The following is a 22,521-nucleotide window of genomic DNA, read 5'->3' on the forward strand; positions in this document are numbered from 1 at the left end:
TTGAATATATCTCTAGTTCTTAAATTATTTCCATAGGACTTGTTTCTAAATTTAGATTTATTAAATTGAAATATGTATTCCTTAATTTCCTTCAAAGAATGATGTTAAATATATTTAGATTCAGAAGTATCATGAGAAAGAATAATTGTTCACTAGCAATTAAATATCAATTATGTGTTTTTTTAAATAGGAGCATGAATCTGAAGGTGGAAGAACTCCTTTAATGAAAGCTGCAAGAGCCGGTCATGTTTGTACTGTTCAGTTCTTAATTAGTAAAGGTAGGTTTGTGTAAAAATAGTTTTTGTTTTGTTTTTTAATCAAAGGTGTCTATCCCTGCACTCAGGTATTTAAAGATTGAGGGATAAAGGACATTTTTTTGGTATGCTGAGATTATGTGAATGGCTGTTTGATAAACATCCTGCAATACATAGGACAGGTCCAAACTATGAATGATCATGCTGAGTATTACCTTTGTCAAGAAACACTTTTATAAAAATTTAAAATTTCTCTATGTAAAACTTTAAGGGTTTAGATAACTTACTAGTAAAGTCTGTTCTGTTCATGTAATAATATATCTTGAAATCTGGATTTTTAAATTTATGCCACTGATTAACTTGGTAAAAAAAAAAGAGAGAGAGAGAGAAAGAGTGTATATAGAAAGGCTTTACACAAAAAGACAGTTTACCAAAATATACTAAAGAAATGCACAGTTTGTAATTGTTTATACATAAAGACAAAAAATCAGAAATATCTTGTGATTAAATTATTTGAACACTTACATACTTGTGATGGATGTCTATACCATAGTTTTTTCAAAAACAGAACTATTTACATATTCAGTATACTCTCTCTTCTTTGCTTAATTGTAATTAATCCGACTTCAGCTTTTTCCTGGTATCGATATTTTATTTCCATTTTCCACATTGCTTAGCACAATGCTCCAAATCCAAGATGAATACTTGTTTTAATTCTCAGATATTCCCATTGGAAAAATTTATTATTACCTTTTATACCATGTTCATTCTCTACACACTTATCTAGCCCTTGGTTTTTTATCCCCTTTTCTACTGAATAACTTAAAATGTAAATAAAATTTCATTTTTTAATTTTTAAAAACTGATTATGTTAGTAGTATGTTCTTTTATTATCTTCTGGCACATACTGAAGTGTTTAGAGGTGAAATCATATCACGTTTGTCTGGGATTTATTTTGGAATATTCAAGATGGCAGAGGAGAAATGACGTATATATGAAATGAAATTGGCCATTTATAATCATTGATGCTGGGTCTTGGCTATATGGGGCTTTATTATACTGTTCTCTTTATGATTTTGAAATTTACCATAATATAAGAAACCACACTCTAATAATATGATTTTCTGTCCCTTATCTGTTTCAGGAGCAAATGTGAATAGAACTACAGCTAATAATGACCATACTGTATTGTCCCTGGCTTGTGCAGGGGGTCATCTGGCTGTGGTTGAACTACTTTTGGCTCATGGGGCAGATCCTACTCATCGTTTAAAAGTATGTAACTCATATGTTTCAAGTAGCACTGAGTTTTTTATTCTTGAATACTAGAAAATATCTACAGGTTGCATTTATAATGGCATTCTTAGTGTATTCATTTACTAAATCTATGATTTTATTGTAGGTGGGACTTTGGCTTTATCTTCCTTAATTAGATCTGTAAATTAACTTGTTTTTAAATAAATGTTTCTTTTCCCTTCCATATTCACTCTTTTAGGATGGCTCGACTATGTTGATAGAAGCAGCAAAAGGTGGCCATACAAGTGTTGTTTGCTATCTTTTGGACTATCCTAATAACTTGCTTTCAACCCCTCCACCAGATGTCACTCAGTTAACGCCCCCATCCCACGATTTGAATAGGGTAAGACCGAAAACGAAAGCATTTTATATTATATAGTCTTTATTCCCCTATTGCTTAGAGTTTCAGTTTAAACTAGATTATTTTTTGTTTTGATAGGTAGTTCTCTTTGTAGATGTACTTGAAGTGGCTAATGAATATCTGGTATAATATGCAGATTCTAGGTTGATAGGACTTTTTCTCTCTTGTAGCCAGAATAACCATTTGAATTTAAAATTCATAAATGTCATGAAAAATAATTGGGTATCAACATATTTTAAGTAAATATGTTATTGTCTGAGAATAAAGCCATATTAAAAATATTTTGAAAAAATATTTTGAAGTAGTCTTTGTAACTTATTGTTCACTTAGTGAAGTGTATAGGAAAAGCAGAAACATAATTACTTTCCTTTGTCTTAGGCTCCTCGTGTACCAGTTCAAGCACTGCCCATGGTTGTCCCCCCTCAGGAGCCTGATAAACCACCTGCCAATGTTGCCACTACACTTCCCATCAGGAATAAAGGTCAGTTATACTTCTAAAGACTCTCAACATGTTGTTGAGGTAAAAATGATAAGATTGCAAAAGCCTAGCCATTTAAAATTATTTTTGCACAAAATTGCACTTTATTGGCATAATTAAAAAAAATTTTACCAATGAAAAAAGCTTATTGCGAGAGAAGATTAATTAATAGCATTCACTTGTGCTAGAATTACAAGTATTGGGAAGAGGGATTCAGATGTTCATCTTTGATGCAATTCTAATTATCCATGATTTCCTCTAATAACTGGTCATTTCTATCCATGTCAAAATGTTAGGCTGGTTATTAGTTGATTAATGTTTTTTGTAAAATTAAATTTCTGTAGTGATTGAAGCATGAAATTGAAAAATTAGATTAAAAGTTATTTTATAATAACTGCTATATATTTCATATCTGGAATATCTTTTCTCAACCAATAACTCAAAGTTACTTCAGATATGCTTGTTGTTTCCCTAGAATTCTGGAGGTCCATATTTGACTTGTGGATGTTACACCATGCATGTTCATAAGTTATGTCCCAAAACCTTACAGCTACTAGTTTTAATCAGTTTTTCTTTTTAAAGAGTTTTATCTGAAGAACCAATGTGGTTTTAATTTTTGGTTATCTATATTATTTTGCCAACAAGAATCCTAAGTATTTTCACCAGCTCTTTCCAATCACTATTACCAATACTGATTGCTGTACCTGTAGCCAGGTCTGTTTTTTCATCTGGCTATCAGAAGATACAGTGGATGGTGTAGTCCAACATCTTTTCTTCCAGAGAAACTGAATCCCAATTCTCTACTGGCCAGGTAGCTGTGGGAATATGTGAATTTATGTCTTGATTTTATCAGTCTTGAAGATGGTAGGCCCCAACAAAGACATACTTTAGTTGGATTTTAATTTCCTGGCACCTCTCAGTGGTTTGGGTACTCTTTGTGTGTATGTGTGTGTGTAAGGCACAACTATTAAATGTGGAAAAACCTTGACTTAGAGGTCTAAATTTTCCCTACATCTTAATAGTTTAGCATTATTTTTTTATTCTTCTGATAAATTTTTACATCATTATGACCAGATTACACTTATCCTTATATTTTATTTTAATTACACCCCTTAGATATCATAAACCTGCATTCCTTTATTGTCTAATTTTAGCCATGTGATATTTTAAAAATTCTGAAATTAATTTTCCAAAGATGACTCTAGCACATAAAATACATACATTTTATGTTTATGATAAAGAAGGTGAATTTGTTTTTAACTCCTTAACACAGTGCATTTTCACCTTCTATGGCTATGATAACTTGGTGCATAACTGTTGGCACTAAACCTCCCAACAGTAACTCTGTAATGAGGATGCCATTCATGTGCACTTCTGAGGGGGTTTCTTTTTTACACAGCTGCTTCTAAACAAAAGTCCAGCAGCCATTTGCCAGCAAACAGCCAGGATGTACAGGGTTACATCACCAATCAGTCTCCAGAGAGCATTGTAGAAGAGGCTCAGGGAAAGTTAACAGAACTGGAACAGAGGATAAAAGAAGCCATAGAAAAGAATGCACAGCTGCAGTCCTTGGAACTGGCTCATGCTGATCAACTTACCAAGGAGAAGATCGAGGAGCTGAACAAAACAAGGGAGGAACAAATTCAGAAGAAACAAAAGATTTTGGAGGAACTACAGAAAGTAGAACGAGAGTTACAACTGAAAACTCAGCAGCAGCTAAAAAAGCAGTATCTAGAGGTTAAAGCTCAAAGAATTCAACTTCAGCAGCAGCAACAACAATCTTGCCAACATCTGGAATTACTAACTCCTCTTGGAGAACAGCTTTCTGAAGGAGACTATGCACGATTACAGCAAGTGGATCCTGTTTTGCTTCAAGATGATCCCCAGCAGACTGCTGCTCAGATGGGTTTTGCACCAATCCAGCCTCTGGCCATGCCTCAAGCTTTGCCTCTGGCGGCAGGTCCATTGCCTCCAGGGTCCATCGCAAATCTTACCGAACTGCAAGGAGTAATAGTTGGACAGCCAGTACTGGGCCAAGCACAGTTGGCAGGGCTGGGGCAAGGAATTCTGACAGAAACACAGCAAGGGTTAATGGTAGCCAGCCCTGCTCAGACCCTCAATGACACGCTGGATGACATCATGGCAGGTGGGTTTATATTGTTATGAGCAGGTATCAAAATATGATTTGCTTAAGGCGAGTAAGAATGTGCCACAATTTTTTGCCATTGCCCAACTTGAGAACTATTTTTGGACTTTTGACCCATGTATATTGTTAGAAATATTAGTTCAATCTCAGAAGTTTTCAAATGGATACAGGTCAAATTAAAGATTAGTTCGTTCAATACAAGTGACTGAAACTCTGGCTTAGCTGAGTAGGATGGGAATCTAGGTTTTTCAGGAGTGGGGTTGAAGTTTGATCTCTGGTTTTTGTTTTTGTTTTTTCTCTTTAAGTTCAGAATACTAAAATTGAATTTTATATTTTTTTGCTTCTGTATTCACACCAATAAACTGGGAAATTAATAGAAGTTGAAGTGCAAAACTTAGTAGGATATCAGGAAGGTTATTTGTAAACAGAAATACTTAATATCCTAATGGATCAGACTTCAAACCTGATGGATATTTAAAAAAAAGAAAATTAAAACACCTTTACAACAATAATAACGTACAAACCAAATAGGGTTTGATTATACTGGTTTGTCAGTGATTTTATCCCCTGTGAATGTTAATGTGTAGTCTCTTTCTAATTGTATTATGGGAAGGTATGGTCGGGTTCCCTCACAGTATCATAAATCTCTTTATATGTGTAATCAGAGAAGAAGAAAAAAAAAGAAAATGTGTAGTTAGAGAAATTTTATTTTATTTTAGTTTCGTTGGAAAGAAATATTTTAGAAGGTTGTTTTAATGGTTTCCGTTTTTGGTACCTACTTTTTTATAAATTCTTTGACAAACTAGTGCAATGAAATTTTACAGGATTATAAACCATAAGCATGTTATACTGAGACAGATCATTTTCTTCATTAAAAAAAAAAGCTAATGAAAAAATATTTGAAGAAGAAGAAGAAGGAAAAGGGGAAAACAAAGAGTTAAATAGTTTTTTCCCCTATTTTTACTCTTTGTACTTTAAAAGAATGAATTTTTCTAATTTTGAAATTATATTTAGTAGCATTACATATTATGGTGAAATTCTATGTAATTTAATGTTCACTTTTTAAAAGAATAAATTGTTAGCTAGCATCCAGAAACTAAGAAACCAGCTAATGAGACAGATTTTGTAAACTTAAAATCTGTCTAAAGTTTCCCTTTTAATATCACCTCAAAGGTAATATACAGAATGAAAGTCTCTGCTAGTCTTATAGGGTACAATAATTATCTTGGGGGGGGGGGGGTGGTATTAATCATTAAGAATTGTAAAGATTCTCTTGATAAGAATTTAATTTTTCTATAGATTTGAAAATTACTACTAATCAATATTAGCTGGTTATAATAATTGGGAATACAATTTAAAGGAATTAGGTATCTTATGAAAATTGGAGCGCAGTAGCCTCAAATTCCAAATTTGATAATTACTTCCTTAGTTATTAATTTAGATCATAGTGGTATTCTGTTATGTCAGTTGATCTAACAATGAATGTATAGAGCTAAGTGTTACATTTCCAATTAAATGAAGAATGGACATTCTATATCAAAGAATATTTAATATTTTTTATGTGCTATCAGAATTTACCTGATGTTCTTGGGCATAGTTGTCAACAGTGATTTGTCAGCTAGTTGTATGGTGTTTGTGCTGATTAGAATTATTTGAGGTTTGTAATGTAGTTTTTCTGTTGATTTTTTTTTTTTTTTCAAAAACATTAGATTCTGCCTATGTGTTCCAGATTTTTGAATATAAAAAAAAATGTAAGCACATAACTTTTCAGGATATATGACAAATACTTGTCATATTATGAAAATACTTTACTTTTTGTTATGCTTATTTGCATAGTGATAGAAGAAATGGCAAAAGGAAGAACAGGTTTAAAAGCCCAGCTACCTACGTGAAACCTATTCTGTCATCATGCGTGTGCACATGCATGTAAACTCCTGCAATCATTTCTGCAATCTTTCTTTAAAGTTTTGTGGTAGTACTTGTTCTTTCAGTTGACTAATGACTATTTTGTGTTTCTTGGGGTTTCTTAAAATCTTACAATTTCATTAGGCTCAGTAGTCCTTCATTCAGCATAAAACTCTGTTCTTTTTCCCTTATGTCCCATTTATTAGACTGCTCTTAAAAGGTTCAGTATCTTTTTCTCTAGTACTTGGGTGGCCAAATTCTGTCTTCCCTGCCCTACATATTTGCCAAAGCAAAATCCGTTCTCTGTTTAACTAGTCTTAGTACCTTACCTTTGCTATGCTCTCAGGTTCCCTCTTTTCTTACCTGATATTAAAAATTTTCTAAAATTATGGTCTCCCTTTCTAAAATCTAATCCCAAATGTAAAGTCCCACATGTAAAGATCTGTACCAGAGTTTCTTAACATACCTAAATATTTATACTAATTATTACTTTTAATTATAGAGAATGGATGAGTGACAGGCAGTTATTTAGTTTTAAATAAGGAAATGAAATGAGGGAATTTTTTTGCCTATCTCCTCTTAGATGAGGTAATAAGAATAATTTGACCAAAATTAAGAAAACTAATTTAAGTATGTTCTTTAAGGAACTTATTTCAATTGAAATGTAGAGAGCCATAAATTATATATTTTTGAAATTTATAAATAGAACATGTACATTTAAATTACCTTGATTTTTAAAAAGTAAATGTACAAGCTATCAATGTGGAATATTAATATCAAGATCATTAGATGATCAATTAAGTATATTAGAATAAGCCCTTTTCTATTGATCTGATTCCATAAGGCTTCAAAACAGTGTTTTGTGTTTTGATTTGATTTGTTTTGTTCTGTTCCCTTCTTTGTTTTTCCTTTGGCTTTTAAGTGGACTTAAAAAAATGTGTGATTTTAGAATGTGTGTTACTATAATGTATAGTACATGTTTGTGCCTGAACTAAGGATTTTTTGTAAAACAGATTTCTTAATTGACAATCATGTTTATAATTGTTATAAGATTGATTTTAGTTTTGTTTTTGGTGGGATTATAACCTCTTTTGCCTGGTTTCAGGTCCAGTGTGTATCATGATTGTTTTCTGTCTGATGTAGTTGATAACTAAGTTGGTAATATACATCTACACTACTGTTGATCATTCAAAGATTAATGCTCAAACTTTAGTGCTACAGCATTTTTAATAGGGGAAAAAAGGATTGGTGTTCACATATCAACTCCAGAAGTGAGTCAATGCAGGAATAAAATACCCCTAACTGCCACCACCTTTGGAGTTCTCTTACATCAAGTACTGACTTAAATTAGCTCCTCTCAGTTTGCATCTTTTTGTGAAAATATCGTGTGAAATTATACTTAGGAGAACTAACAGTAATCTTGTTATCTGAAGAATGTTTGTGTGCGTGCATACATTTATTTCTACCCTAATCTTTTTAATTTTTGTCCTTATATGTCAGTGTGATTGCTGGATTGATTGGTGGACATTTTATCCCCTCAGAATACTTCTACAAGTGAGAAACTGTATTTCTGTGAGAGGATCAAATTCTTATATTTGACTATGCTGTCATAGTAAGGACTGCAATTCAGAATATAATTATCCCCCTTTCTGCAGTTAAATAGTTGGAAGCATTTTTAAATTATTGGATAGCAAGGTTCTCCCAATGATATTACTTATATTAGTTATAGAATATAAGGTGTGGAATTGTCAGGTTAAAAAAAAAAATCACATTCTTCTCCTTCTGAACATGACTATTTTACCTTTTATTCCTTTTCTGACTAGGAAGGTACAATGGACAACTTAATCCATTTGCATTTATATTTAATTTACATTCGTAAAAATATTTTTGTTTTCAGGGTTATTTTGAATTAAGGTTTTATGATTACATACCATAAGAGAGGAATTTGTTTTTCAGATGATTAATTAGAAAATGGGTTACTCTCAGTATATATTATAATTTTGGACTGTTTTCCAAAGTCAGAAATAACCAGGATAATGAGTTACTAGTGCTGTGGCAGTCTACCAATAGACATTCTGTTTTTTTAAGAAGTCTATAAATATTTTCCAATAATTATTTCTTACTCTTACCTAACAATGTTTTATCCTTATTAAGTGCAGTTATTTTGTTCAACAGCAGTCAGTGGAAGAGCATCTTCAATGTCAAACACTCCTACCCACAGTTCTTCTACTTCCATTTCCCAACCTTCGACTCCAACTCCAACTCCAAGTCCCATCGTCTCTCCTTCAGGCATGCTTCCTATCTACCCTGCCATTGATATTGATGCACAGGTAAGCTTCAAATGATGGAACTATATCTTCATTAGACACATTAATCAGTGATTTAAATAATCTTAGAATGCTTTGTCTCTGGGCAGAGACTTGAGCCACAATTTAAAATAAATTATAATTTACATTAAAAAATAAAAATAAAAACAGCCCTAATCAGTTTGGCTCAGTGGACAGAGCTTCGGCCTCTGGACTGAAAGTTCCCAGGTTCGATTCTGGTCAAGGGCATGTACCTTGGTTGCGGGAACATCCTTGGTAGGAGGTGTGCAGGAGGCAGCTGATCGATGTTTCTCTCTCATCAATGTTTCTAACTCTCTATTCCTCTCCCTTCTTCTCTGTAAAAAAGCAATAAAATAAATGTTTTAAAAAGATAGAAAATTTTTTTAAAAAATTAAAAACATCAAATATGGATTATTAATAATTATTTGATGGTCTAATTTCTAAGGTCATCAAATAATCCTTTTTAAAACACTTTAGTTTACAAAGGATATAAAAAGAAATAACGTAAGATTTGTGTATATTTTTTTCTGTTCTTAAATGAAAAGATATGCTTTAAAATTCATAATGGATTGCATGTAAAAGAAAAGATTGAGGGTGGTGCTGGCAGGGGCAGAGGGTAAGTGGAAGTGGAAGAAGACATAGAGGGCATAAATAGTGTGGGGTGAGAAATTAAAAAATAAAATAGTAAAAAAAAAAAATTGTTCCATTTATATCATCTTTGAAAATTGTGATCTTGCTGACTTACATGTAGTGAGTCTGTGTGTGTGTGTGTGTGTGTGTGTGTGTGTGTGTGTGTGAAACACTGTTAAGTAAAAAACGAATGAACAAACAAACCCAGTTCTTAAATAAAGATAGTTTACTATGGAATCTCAAAGCAAAATGAGGTTAGAGAGGAGAGGATAGCTGAGTTTTATTCTAAAGAAATGCTAAGAGATCTAGCTTAGAAAACAGTAGAACAAGGTAAGAGTATATGGCCTACTTTAGGACTGAGAAATGTTTACTGTTCACTTAGTTTTATATTTTGATAGGATGTATATTGGAGGTGGAGTTATACATAAAACCTTGTTATATAAATGATCAGTTTTTATTAAACTTGAATTTCAGGATGTATGTATATTATTGGACCATTAAGAACATGCCCTCTTAACCTATTTAAAATATAGCTTGTTGGGGGCAGGGGCAGACTGGAAGAGATCAATAGGGGAAAAAGAGGACATACGTAATACTTGCAACAATAAAGATTTTTAAAAAATAAAGAACTATTATGATATAAATATATATATATATATATATATATATATATATATATATATATATTGATTTGAGAGAGAGAGAGAGAGAGAGAGAGAGAGAGAGAGAGGGAGAGAGAGAGAGAGAGAAACATCAGTGATGAGAGAGAATCATTGATTGGCTGCCTCCTGCACACCCTAAACTGGGGATCTAGTCCCCAACCCAGACATATGCCCTTTCTGGGAATCAAACCATGACCTCCTGGTTCACAGGTTGATGGCCGAAGGGAGGTAGCTGCTCTTAAATACTCATTTCCCTGATGAAGAAACTGAGGCTTAGAGATTATTCATTTTGCTTACAATCATTTAATTTAGCTAAGTAACGGGGCTGGGGGTCAATACTTAGGTCAGTTTGACTTCAAAGGCAACCTTCTTACATAACATACAATACAGCCTTCTTTTAAAAATATGAGACATTTACTTTAACTATAATGGCTTACTTTTAATATTGATATTCTTGTAGAATTGGATTGAACTTGGTATTGAATTTGTATAATTTTCCTCCAATTTCTTCTACTCTTGAGGTTATGTTTTTTAAAATACGTTTTTATTGATTTTTAGAGAGATAGGAGGGGAGAGAGACAGAGAATTAGAAACATCGATGAGAGAGATACATCTATCTGCTGCCTCACCAGGGATCAAGCCTGCAATCCTGGCATATGCTCTGACAAGAAGTCAAACCTGCACCACACTATCCGGGCAGAGGCTGTTAAGTTTTAATCAGAAGTATATTCTAGTTTTTGTGGAATCAAGAATTAATCCAAAAGCAAAAGTAAAAGGATTTATTTTTTAAAATTATTTTCAATAAAACAGCCACAGGAAAAGGTCCTCCATATATGATCATGATTTTATTGAATTTGAAATTACTATAGTGACAGTGAAATTTTACCTGACTATACCACCTAACCATCACTTTATTATAAATTAATCTCTGAGAAGTTAGACACATAGATACTTCTAAAAATAGTATTAGTTAACTTTTTAAAATCTAATTTATATTTTAAATGTTGTAGACATTCTTATATAAAAAGATTTAATTATGGTTCCTTAAGAATCGGCTCCTTCTTTACCTGGTCTCTACATGGAGATTTTTCCAGTAGCCTAGCATGAGTTAATACTACTTTTCATGGAGTTTACCATAATTGCTTAATTAGACAGGAAGTTTCTTCTTTGGGAAACAAATTAAAATGAATATTCAGTAATAATTGTTCACCATTTTTTTTTTTGTTAATTTTAATGTTAACTTTCTGTTTAATCGACTAGTTTTTATGATACCAAGCAGGTATGTTAAGTGATAAAAATAAAGATTCCTTTATACTAAATTCGTCTGAATTTTTTTCTAGATTCTAAAATGAAAATTCCTTAAGATTTTACTTACTGGATATTTTGGTTTATGTGTGCAAGTACTGTGCCATAATAGATAAGTGATATGATAAACTTCCTTCCTATTTTGAAAGATGAAATATTTTCTAATAATTCGAGCATTTGTTTATTCAGTAAGCCTTGACATATACATTTTTCACTTTATAACTTTTAATCTAATGTTCATAACAGTCCCATGAAGTAGATACTGTTATTAACATTTTACATATGAGAAAAGTGAGACTTAAGAGATAATAACTACCTTACCCAACAGCTAGTTTTTGGTAAAGCCAGCTTTCAAACAACCCCTGCATTCAGGCTCTAGAATCTGTGATTTTAAAATATTGCCTATGCTATCTGTTTTAACTGGTAAATTAGATTCTAGAAAATTAGCCCACCCACCTAAATGGCAAAAAATCATGTGTCCTTCATTTTTACATCTTTTCTGCATGTTTTTTTTTTTTTTTTTTTTTTTTTTTTTTTTTTTTTGCCATACTGCATATTTATATCAAATCTTAATTTAAGAAAGAACAAGAGAAATGTGAATTTTTTTCACAGCCTCAGTATACTAGTATGCCTCCTTTTTAAAATGATAATGATTCTTAAAATGGTCATACCTTAAACTCCTTGAATTGATTCAGATGCTCAGGAACTAATACTTTTTAACAAGAATTAGCAGAAATTATGCTTAATTTCCGAACATTGTTGAATGCTTTAGAGAGGAGTTTACATTTTTTATAAGGTTCCTCAAATCTTATCTTTTATAACTAAAAATAACCTCAGGTGTGCAAGTGTTTACCACGGGCTTTTCAACTCGCATATAATGGTTTATTGAATCGGGTGTGAATATTTTCAGAACAAGATTGATACCACATTAAAAATTATTTTAGGAAATATTCATAAATGATAGTTTGTAAGAATTACTTGGGCTGTTTTACTATAACTTTTGACAGCATCCTTATCAATTTGAGCTGGGGTTAGGTCTCTATTTGGGGGGGAGGAGGGGAGTAGAAACCTTATTTCAAAAATTATTTCATTCTTGCCCTGGCTGGTATGGCTCAGTTGGTTGGGTGTCCTCTCATATACCAGTCAAGGGCACATACTGGGATTGCAGGCTCTATTCCTGGTACAGGGCGTGCAGGAGGCAGCCAATGGATATCCTCTCCAATCAATGTTTATCTTTCTCCCTTCCCCTTTCTCTAGACTGTTCTTTAAAAAAAAAAAAAAAAAAAAGATTATTTTGCCATGATTGTTTTTTCTCAGTGGTTATAGCATCAATCTGCAGGTTCAGTTCTTGGTCAAGGCTACAAACCTAGGTTATAGGTTTGATCCCTGGCCCTGGGGTTAGCACACATGTGGGAAGTAACCAATTGATGCCTCTGTTTTTCTTTTTCTCTCTTTCTCCTTCCTTTCCCTTTCCCTCCCTCCATTCCACTGTCTAAAAATCAATGGGAAAAATAGATCCTCAAGTGAGGATTAACAAAAATAAACTTCTTTCATTCTTATCTTTAAAAGATTGCCACAAATGTTATACAGTGCATTACCCACTCTTAAGTTCCCCAAGGAATTTGACCAACCCTCCTTTTCAGGTTTAAATATACAATTTCTTCAAATCTCAAAATACATTGTTCAATATTTCTCTCATAGTATGAGCCACTACATTTGCCCTATATAGTAATCAGTAAGTTCCTAATGATCAGGGTCAACCCTAGAGTACTTAGCAGAGTACTTTGATATAAAAGGTAGTTAATAAATATCAGTTGAAATTATATTTTATAATGTGATTTTTTTAAAAAAATATTTTTATTGATTTTGTACAGAGAGGAAGGGAGAGAGATAGAGAGTTAGAAACATTGATGAGAGAGAGTCATCGATCAGCTGCCTCTTGCACACCCCCTACTGGAGATATGCCCGCAACCAAGGTACATGCCCTTGACCGGAATCGAACCTGGGACCCTTCAGTCCCCAAGCCGACGCTCTATCCATTGAGCCAAACCGGTCTCGGCAATATAATGTGATTTAAAAAACCAGTATATTATTGGTAATCCCCTAAAATTTTCATGCTTACCTTTTTCAGATTTTGTCTCTTCATTCTCTATTTTTAAGATTGATACCAATTTCTTAAATTACTCTTTAATCTTTAACCCTAAGAAGATTTTTAAGAACCTCATAAACTTTATAAAATTGAGTCTTCTACTCATTGAGAGTACATAAGACAGATGGGCTTATGTTACATTCACCTTAGTTGTGTTTTAGCTATGATGTAATAGAAAAGCAGGATTTTGTGTGACCATCGGAAAGTTGTTACTCTGAGTCTTTGTCTCCTTTTCTCTGAAATCAGACAATAATTTCTTCTTATAAACCTGAAATGAAGATCAAATACTTTCACAATCAGAGTTGTCACTCATTTAAGTATTCATGTCCTTCTCCGTTGTTGTAGTTGGTGCATCTCTCCCTTGTGGCCATCCCTGATCTCTGCAGTCAGTAGTTCTGCTCTCTGCCAGCCTCTTCTGCAGAGCAGCTTTTGCGGTCTCCCTCTTCATCACTGACTAGTAGGCTTTTCTTATTTCTTGAATCTATCAGTTTTGTCTTTTATCTCGTTATTCTTTTTTTTTTTTTTTTGTAATGGAATTTGATTTTTAGAGCTATTGACCTTCTGGGGGAACATGCCTTTCCTTTTAATATTTATCACATAAATATAATAAATTGTATATAAATACACAAATACATTAAATATAGTGTATTTCATATATACAGAGTGGGGCAAAAGTAGGTACAGTTGTTTGTATGGAAAAAAAGTAGGTCTACAGTTGTGAGTATCTGGAATGCAGAGTTTATTTTTATGTTAACATTTACTAATGTATTATTTTTCACATGAACAACTGTAAACCTACTTTTGCCCCACCCTTTATAATCCTTTATTTCATTAGTAATTCGAATGTGTGACCCCTGTTGCCATTCATTTAACTTATTTTTTCCCCCTAACAAAGCAACAATTATAGATGGAAACTACAGACATAAATAAGACATGTTTATCACTTTCTAGTTATCAATAGTCTTTTGAGGGTGATAGACACATAACTAATGTTAGTATGAGTAAGATTGGCATTAAGTGCTATAATAGGGGTACATGTGTAAGATGTGTTAGAACAGCGCTATATAATAGAAAAATAATGTAAGACATATATGTAATTTAAAGTTTCCTAAGAGCCACATTTAAAAAAGCAAATAGGTGGAATGAATTTTAAGAATATATTTTAACTTTATATATTTATAACATTGTTATTTAAATATGTAATCAATATAACAAATTGTTATTTTACATTTTTTTTTTTTTAATATATTTTATTGATTTTTGACAGAGAGGAAGGGAGAGAGATAGAGAGTTAGAAACATCGATGAGAGAGAGTCATCGATCAGCAGCTGCCTCTTGCACACCCCCTACTAGGGATATGCCCGCAACCAAGGTACATGCCCTTGACCGGAATCGAACCCGGGACCCTTCAGTCCCCAAGCCGACGCTCTATCCATTGAGCCAAACCGGTCCCGGCTATTTTACATTTTTATTTCATACTAAAATCTTCCAAATTTTGTGCGAATGTTACATACAGCTTAAAGTGATCAAATAAGTGAGTCCTAAACTAGTCAGGGTGTTTTGTCACCCTATTTAGAAAATATCTCAACTTGGACTTCATTGGAAATACTTGATTTGTACTTTAGTTTGATTAAGTAGATTGCATAGATTTGATTAAGCTGAAAAAGTAAATTCATATACTCACATTGCTCCAGGCATATACTAAAAAGCTTTCTAATAACCAAATCAAATATCAGTTTTAAAGTTTATATTAAATTAGATAAAATTTAAAATTTAGTTCCTCATTTACACTGTACATGTTGCTAGTAGTTAACCTTTTTTATATCACACAAATTAGAGTACTAAAAATATGAGGACTTTGTTAGTTCGCTAAATAAACATTTCAAGTATGGTAGAGATGACAACTGGCTAATCCATTATTGGTTACTATCATTAGCAGAACTCAGAGATCAACTGTGTATAAATAGTGTCCTGTCTCAATTATTATAGTTTTTCTTTCCAAATACTCTTTATTTTGTATTTTTTTTAGTCCTTTAGGTATTTGGGGGCTTTGTTCTCTAATGCGATAAAGTTCTGTGGAAAAAATTTTTTGCAGTACAAGGCTTGATTTCAACTGTTTTAACTGGATTCAGAACAGTTAATATAACCTTACTGCTGAAGATTTTACTTAATATCCTTTGTGTTTTGAAGTCTTTCAACTCTGGCTGGTCGGAACCAACTATTCCTGACCCTGTGTAAGCTCTGGGTGTTGTTCAGCCTGATGATACCTTCTGGTGGTCTTTCCCTGACTTCATTCAAATGTGCTGATCAAAACTCAGCTGAAGACTCCAGAGAAACCCTCTACAGATCTCTGTAATTTTCATTCTCTGTAGCAATTTCCTCTCCAGGACTCTGCCCCAGGAAGTTCTAGTCACCTTAACCTCTACAAACTCTGTCTTCTCAACGCAGGGAGATTGCCAGGCTATGTTTGAATACCCTCTTTCTGCACTGCAGCCTGGAAACTCGAGGCAACAAATTGAGTAAATAATTTCTGTCTTTAGGGATTACTGTCACGTAACTACCATTAATGGCCGGAATCAAAAGTGAGTCCACAGTATTTCTTTTACTTGTGGAGCTGAAAACAGCATATTGTTGAAAATCATGCGCTTTTCTTCATGTTTGCTTCAAGAATTGCCCATGAAGTTCAAATATTTGAAGCCTTTTAAAAAAAGTCACAGGTTGATCACTAATGGAAAAAAGACAACTTACTATCCAATGCTTGCTATAGTAGAGTGATACATATATCTATTTGTGTGTATTTGGTACATGTATAGATTATGGAATTGATGTTAACATTTTAAAATTATATACTGAGCTAATCATAAAATTAATTTTTTACAGACCGAAAGTAATCATGACACAGCACTAACACTTGCCTGTGCTGGTGGTCATGAGGAACTGGTACAAACATTGCTAGAGAGAGGAGCTAGTATTGAGCACCGAGACAAGAAAGGTATGGCCAACTTTTGTTAATACTGCTTTCTTCTGGAATATTTGTGTTCTGTGAAGAAATACTACTACTTCTAGGTCTATTTTGATGGAAAATAGTATTGTTCCTTTGCTTAGTATGTAGTGAGATCATTATTTTTCCTCCAGGTTTTACTCCACTCATCTTGGCTGCTACAGCTGGTCATGTTGGTGTTGTGGAAATATTGCTGGACAATGGTGCAGACATTGAAGCCCAGTCAGAAAGAACCAAGGACACACCACTATCTTTGGCTTGTTCTGGGGGAAGGCAGGAGGTAACAATTTCTCCAGTGAACTTTTTCTCTATATATATTTAGTAAATTTATGCCTTAACTTTTATGATTGTATTGTAACAATCGATTGACATTTGGATTTATCATGAGCCTGAAGCATACCTTCTCTAAGTGACTCCACTATTCCTAAATCTGATCTTGAACTACTGGGAAAAGTTTTATATTATATCTTCATATATTTGAGTCTATATATTTGCCAGTCTGTTTATTATCATTTATTTGTTATTTTGCCATTAGTATTTTATGATATAGTTTAATAGTAAGAGCAAGGATAGGAGTTATGATCTTAAACAATCCTTTATTTCTCTGTCTTATTTGTAAAAGGAAGATGAAAATATTAGTGCCTGTTGTAAGACTTCTTTGGTACATTAAGTGACATAATGGCCAAGAGATTTATAAGTGGCCAATAAGCATTTAAATGCTAAATATTTTTGGCTATTTGAGAATGCAAATTAAGATGCAACCATACAGCCACTAGAATGGCTAAAATCAAGATTGATAATACCAAATGTTGCCAAGAGTGTGGGGCAACCAGAACTCACTCATTGTCGATGAGAGTGTAAGTGGTACAACCACTTTAAGCAACTTTATTCAAAATCCCAAAAACTAGAAATGGCAAAGTTGTTTATCATTGGGATAGTAGATAGCTTATCACATATTCATTTAATGGAATGTTACACAGTACACACAAATGACTCTCAAATACTGATTTCATGTATATGAAGATCTAAAATAGATTAATCTGTCAGTGGGGTTGACTGGGAAAGGGGATGAGTAAATAACAGGAATTTAAATTACATTATGTTTATGAATGTCAGTATTCACTGAAAGTACACTTAAGATTTGAGTATTTATTGTTTCACCTAAAAATAATTTACGTAAAATTTTGCCCAAAAAACCTGAAAACAAGTACATAAAAGTCTAGATAATGATACACATGCTGATGTATGTAAGAAAAATGGCAAATGTCTGCAATTTACTTTAAGATGAAATGCAAAAAACAAAATGAAGAAATATGAAAAGTAAGTATAGTAGAATATTATTTGCAGAATCTAGGTGGTGAGATTTTAAAGACATTTACATGCTTTTTTTTTTTTTTTTTTTTTTTTTTTTTTTAACCACTATTTGGTAGAATAGCACAGAAATACTATTTCCAAAATAGCATTGTACAACAACACATGAGATCCAAATTTCATGAATATAATGCCGTTTCAACAGATTCCAAAGTGGGTTTTACTTGCAAAGGTTCTTTTCGGTTTCTAAGACTTCTTGCTATCATTTTAGACTGAGTTTGTGCAAAATATTAAAAAGGTTTTTTTTTTTGTTATACATTGACCAGAACACACAAAGAAATTAAGATGCCCAGGTTTCAGAATCCATCCTCAGTGGGGGGCTTACAGGAGTCAGCCAGTCAATTGTTCTCTCTCATCATTGATATTTCTGTCTCTCTCCCCCTCTCCTTTGCTCTCTCAGAAATTAAAAAAAATAAAAGGTTAACTATGTACCTTGGAAATTGTCTCACTATAAAAAAATCTATTTTTTCCTTCCTTCTCCCTTCTCTCCCCCCTCCAGGTGGTGGAGCTATTGTTAGCTCGAGGAGCAAATAAAGAGCACAGGAATGTTTCTGATTACACACCTCTAAGCCTGGCTGCTTCTGGCGGCTATGTGAACATTATCAAAATATTACTAAATGCAGGAGCTGAAATTAATTCTAGGCAAGTTTTATTCTCTCTCTATAAGACCCTTAAAAGTGTGTTAAAATGGTATTCGTAGAGCAATTATTTTATTGTTATATTAAAAAAGGAAATGCCTTCATTACAAGTTTAGAATCTAAATTGCTAGAGATTAAGATTAATTTTATTTACATATTTAAAACTGTTGACATAGAACTTGAAAAACTATCAATTACTGTATTTCTTATGGTACTAAAAGTAAATACATCTTAGGAGCTTTTATTAAGCAAGTATGTGCTTTAAAATGGAAAGTCCATCTTAATAGTCTAATGATTTAATAATTATTTTTCAGCCCAAGTCATTATGTTGAATGAGATACAGAAAGTATTCTAGATCTGGGTGGTAAAATATTTCTAATGGTATCTTAATATTATCACAAAGAAGTATTTTAGACTAGGGCTAAGAAAAAATGATTACAGTATTTTAAATAATTCTGCAAAATAAAGATTCTTAAATATATCCTGAAATAGAATTTTATATTGCCATCCAGTTTTTCTGGGACATTTAAAATGTGTATTTTCTGTTTTGTCTTCCTCTACCTCTACCCCCAGAACTGGTAGCAAATTGGGCATTTCTCCTCTGATGTTAGCAGCTATGAATGGGCACACAGCTGCAGTTAAACTCCTGTTAGACATGGGCTCTGACATAAATGCTCAAATAGAAACCAATCGGAACACTGCCCTTACCTTAGCCTGCTTCCAAGGAAGAACTGAAGTGGTTAGTCTTCTGCTTGATAGAAAAGCAAATGTGGAACATAGAGCTAAGGTAAGAAAAAGTTCAAAATTTGTACATGGATTTATTGGTTTGATATTTAAGGTATCTAGTAGCAATATGCTAAATATAATCTTAGTATTTGCTAGTAACATTTATCACTCTGTAGAACTCATTTAAACATTAACTCTTGAAAATAACCTCAACAAATTTAGAGGTAATAATGACATTAGAATTTCTAGCTGAAAATATGTACCATTATGAAAGAGAAGATGGGGAACATTTATTAAGTGCCAGTTATATGTCAAATGCTTGCTTGCATCTTACAGATTTTTTTTCCCAACAAATTATCATTAGGTAGAATTATCTTTTAATAGATCACATTATAACTCAGAGAACCTAGCAGTGTTTATTTAGTGTTGAAATTTAGTTGTGAGTCTTTGTAACATATTGTATTGCTCTCAGATTTTTATTCTTTAACGTTTTAGCTCTTTCCTTTCTCTTACATGTTGTTTTTTATTTTTCACTAAACTTAGACTGGACTCACACCACTAATGGAAGCTGCCTCTGGTGGATATGCAGAGGTGGGCCGAGTTCTTTTGGATAAAGGTGCTGATGTTAATGCCCCTCCAGTGCCCTCTTCAAGAGATACAGCTTTAACCATAGCAGCAGATAAAGGGCATTATAAATTCTGTGAGCTTCTCATTGGCAGGTATGATGTTACCATACCCTTCATATGTGACCCTGGTGTTACTAGTGATTACTGTTCTCTCTGGACATTGTACTATTAAGAAATCAAATATGACTGCTGAAACCGGTTTGGCTCAATGGATACAACATTGGCTTGTGCACTCAAGGTTCGATTTCAGTCAAGGGCATGTACCTTGGTTGCGGACACATGCCCAGTATGGGGTGTGCAGGAGGCAGCTGCTCAATGTTTCTCTCTCATTGATGTTTCTAGCTCTCTATCCCTCTCCCTTCTTCTGTAAAAAATGAATAAATTATATATTTTTTAAAAAGATTTTTTTAAAAAATCAAATATGACTACTTTTATAAATTGCATGTTTTATTTTTTAAACCTACCTCTGTTATTTTCCACCCATCCAGAGCTATGCTATGTTGATTTATTTCAGTGCAACCTAGAAATATTTCTCTTCCTTTCTTGTGTGTGAGTACACACTTTTAAAGAACTGTAATAAGCTATCTGAATATCCAGCTCTTGTCATTCACTTTACATCTCCCAAAGTTTGACTTTTACAAAGAGTACCACTTCAGGTCCTAAAAGTCTGGCAATAATCTAAGTCTTCATTGTTGATTTTCTTGTTTTTTATAGTAACTTGGGCTTTTAAATGACAGTTAAGGTACTCTTCCAAGTTATCATAAAATATCCTGGGTCATTTCTACTGTCAGTCACTTAGAAGTTGCCTGCCAGTTTTCCAAAATGCTTGCCTGTTTAATTGGATTTCCTAAAAACCTTTGCATTGTGTTTTAAGAAGTAGTAGTTAGTAGTACTAGCTACTAACAACTACTATTATTCACTGTGAATTTTATCTATTATTATGCCCAGTGAGTTCTAAACCTACATATTATTCTGAAGCTAAATACAAATACATGAATACACATAATCTGAAACTGATGCAGTTGCCTTATAGATACTGTTTGTATTTCTAGGATACTGTTTATTTAATATATTGATTATGATATTAAGATGATATACTTTTATTTTTCACTAAATTTCATGTTTTCTTGGGGTTTGAAACTCATAATTATACCAAGTCATTATCTATATATCTATATATATAAAAGCCTAATATGGAAAGTGTCCCCTTGGGAGTTTGACCAGATCGATCACTTGCTATGATGGCGCTGTCCATCAGGTGGGAGCGCGGGACAAAGGAAGGCCCCTGCTGGCGACCAGCAGCCAGGGAAGGGAGGCCCCAGCCTGCAGCTGCCCATGCACTGGGCCTCTAGTCTTTAAAATAAAAAGTAATTATTGCTATATCATTGTTTTTAAATTTAACAACTGGAAATTCTTTGTAATGTTAATTTTGAGAGAAAAATTAATTTTAGTCCTTGAATATTAAAAATTTTTTAGTTTTACAAAACATTTTCACAAATTAATAGCTGGTTGTTATTGTTAGCTGGGTCATTTCATTTTAAACAGTGATATCTGTGTCATTCATTTAGGGGAGCTCACATTGATGTGCGGAACAAGAAAGGGAACACTCCATTGTGGCTAGCAGCAAATGGTGGACACCTCGATGTGGTTCAGTTATTGGTGCAAGCAAGTGCAGATGTGGATGCAGCAGATAACCGCAAAATAACTCCTCTTATGGCAGCATTTAGAAAGGTAGAAGTCTTTTATCCTCATTCACATGGATGTTTTTCATTCAGGCTAGAAATGCATAGTTTATTGATCACTAGTCTCTCATTTTTAGGATTTAACAACAGTGATGAAAATCATAAAATTAAAAGCAAATAATCACTCTGATGGCAACATTGAAAGGTAGATTTAATCCATATAGAACATAAAAGCTACTTTTTGAATCAGTTTGGTTCAGGGGCTAGAAAGTTGGCCAGTGGACTGAAGGTTCCTGGGTTCTATTCCTGTCAAGGGCATGAACCTCAGTTGCAGGCTCGATTCCCAGCCCTGGTGAGGGTATGTGCAGGAGGCAGCCCCATCATTGTCTCTCTCTCACATCAATGTCTGTCTCTGTCCCTGTCTCTCTCTGTCTCTGTCTCTATCTCTATCTCTGTCTCTATCTCTATCTCTGTCTCTCTCTGTCTCTCCTCTTCCTTTCCACTCTCTAAAAAGTCAATGGAGGAATGTGCTCTCTGAGGATTAACAACAAGAAAAATTATTTAAGTATAAAAAGTTCTAAGTATTTTCAAATCCTAGGTATAAACTTAATATTGCACAAAATGTAAATCCAAGTAAGTAAAAATTACTTGTTTATGAATATTTTCTTATATTAGCACAACATTTAAAAATTTACCTTAAATCTATTTTATATTTATCATTGACTTTCATTACTAAGAAAAAAGGAATTAAGCCCTGACTGGTTTTGCTCAGTGGCTAGAACATTGTCCTGCACACTGAGGAGTGGTGGGTTCCATTCCTAGTCAAAGGCATGTACCTGGGTTGCAGGTTCAATTCCCAGCCCAGAAACATTGATGTTTCTCTCTCTCTTTCTCTCTCTCTCTCTCTCTCTCTCTCTCTCTCTCTCTCTCTCTCTTTTCTATTCTGTCTACAATATCAATGGAAAAA

The 22,521-nt window shown here is 33.3% G+C and overlaps 1 protein-coding gene across 7 annotated transcripts in view; it reads left to right on the forward strand.

Annotated features, from left to right (window-relative positions):
• The window catches only part of ANKRD17 (ankyrin repeat domain 17), a 156,415-nt gene that overhangs the window by 86,048 nt on the left and 47,846 nt on the right, over positions 1–22,521 (forward strand). For 2 of the 7 annotated variants that reach the window (XM_084890475.1, XM_084890477.1), the window contains exons 11-22: positions 191–278; positions 1,399–1,526; positions 1,747–1,890; positions 2,287–2,389; positions 3,786–4,532; positions 8,613–8,767; positions 16,391–16,502; positions 16,646–16,791; positions 18,382–18,524; positions 19,094–19,307; positions 19,790–19,965; positions 21,441–21,603. In XM_084890475.1, coding sequence (XP_084746601.1) covers positions 191–278; positions 1,399–1,526; positions 1,747–1,890; positions 2,287–2,389; positions 3,786–4,532; positions 8,613–8,767; positions 16,391–16,502; positions 16,646–16,791; positions 18,382–18,524; positions 19,094–19,307; positions 19,790–19,965; positions 21,441–21,603 — 2,319 coding nt within the window. The remainder of the gene's footprint in view (positions 1–190; positions 279–1,398; positions 1,527–1,746; positions 1,891–2,286; positions 2,390–3,785; positions 4,533–8,612; positions 8,768–16,390; positions 16,503–16,645; positions 16,792–18,381; positions 18,525–19,093; positions 19,308–19,789; positions 19,966–21,440; positions 21,604–22,521) is intronic. The other 5 variants (XM_084890476.1, XM_084890478.1, XM_084890479.1 and 2 more) reach the window with 3 other exon arrangements.

Source organism: Pipistrellus hanaki, assembly GCF_964339955.1.
Source record: "Pipistrellus hanaki genome assembly, chromosome: 1".
NCBI lineage: Eukaryota > Metazoa > Chordata > Mammalia > Chiroptera > Vespertilionidae > Pipistrellus > Pipistrellus hanaki.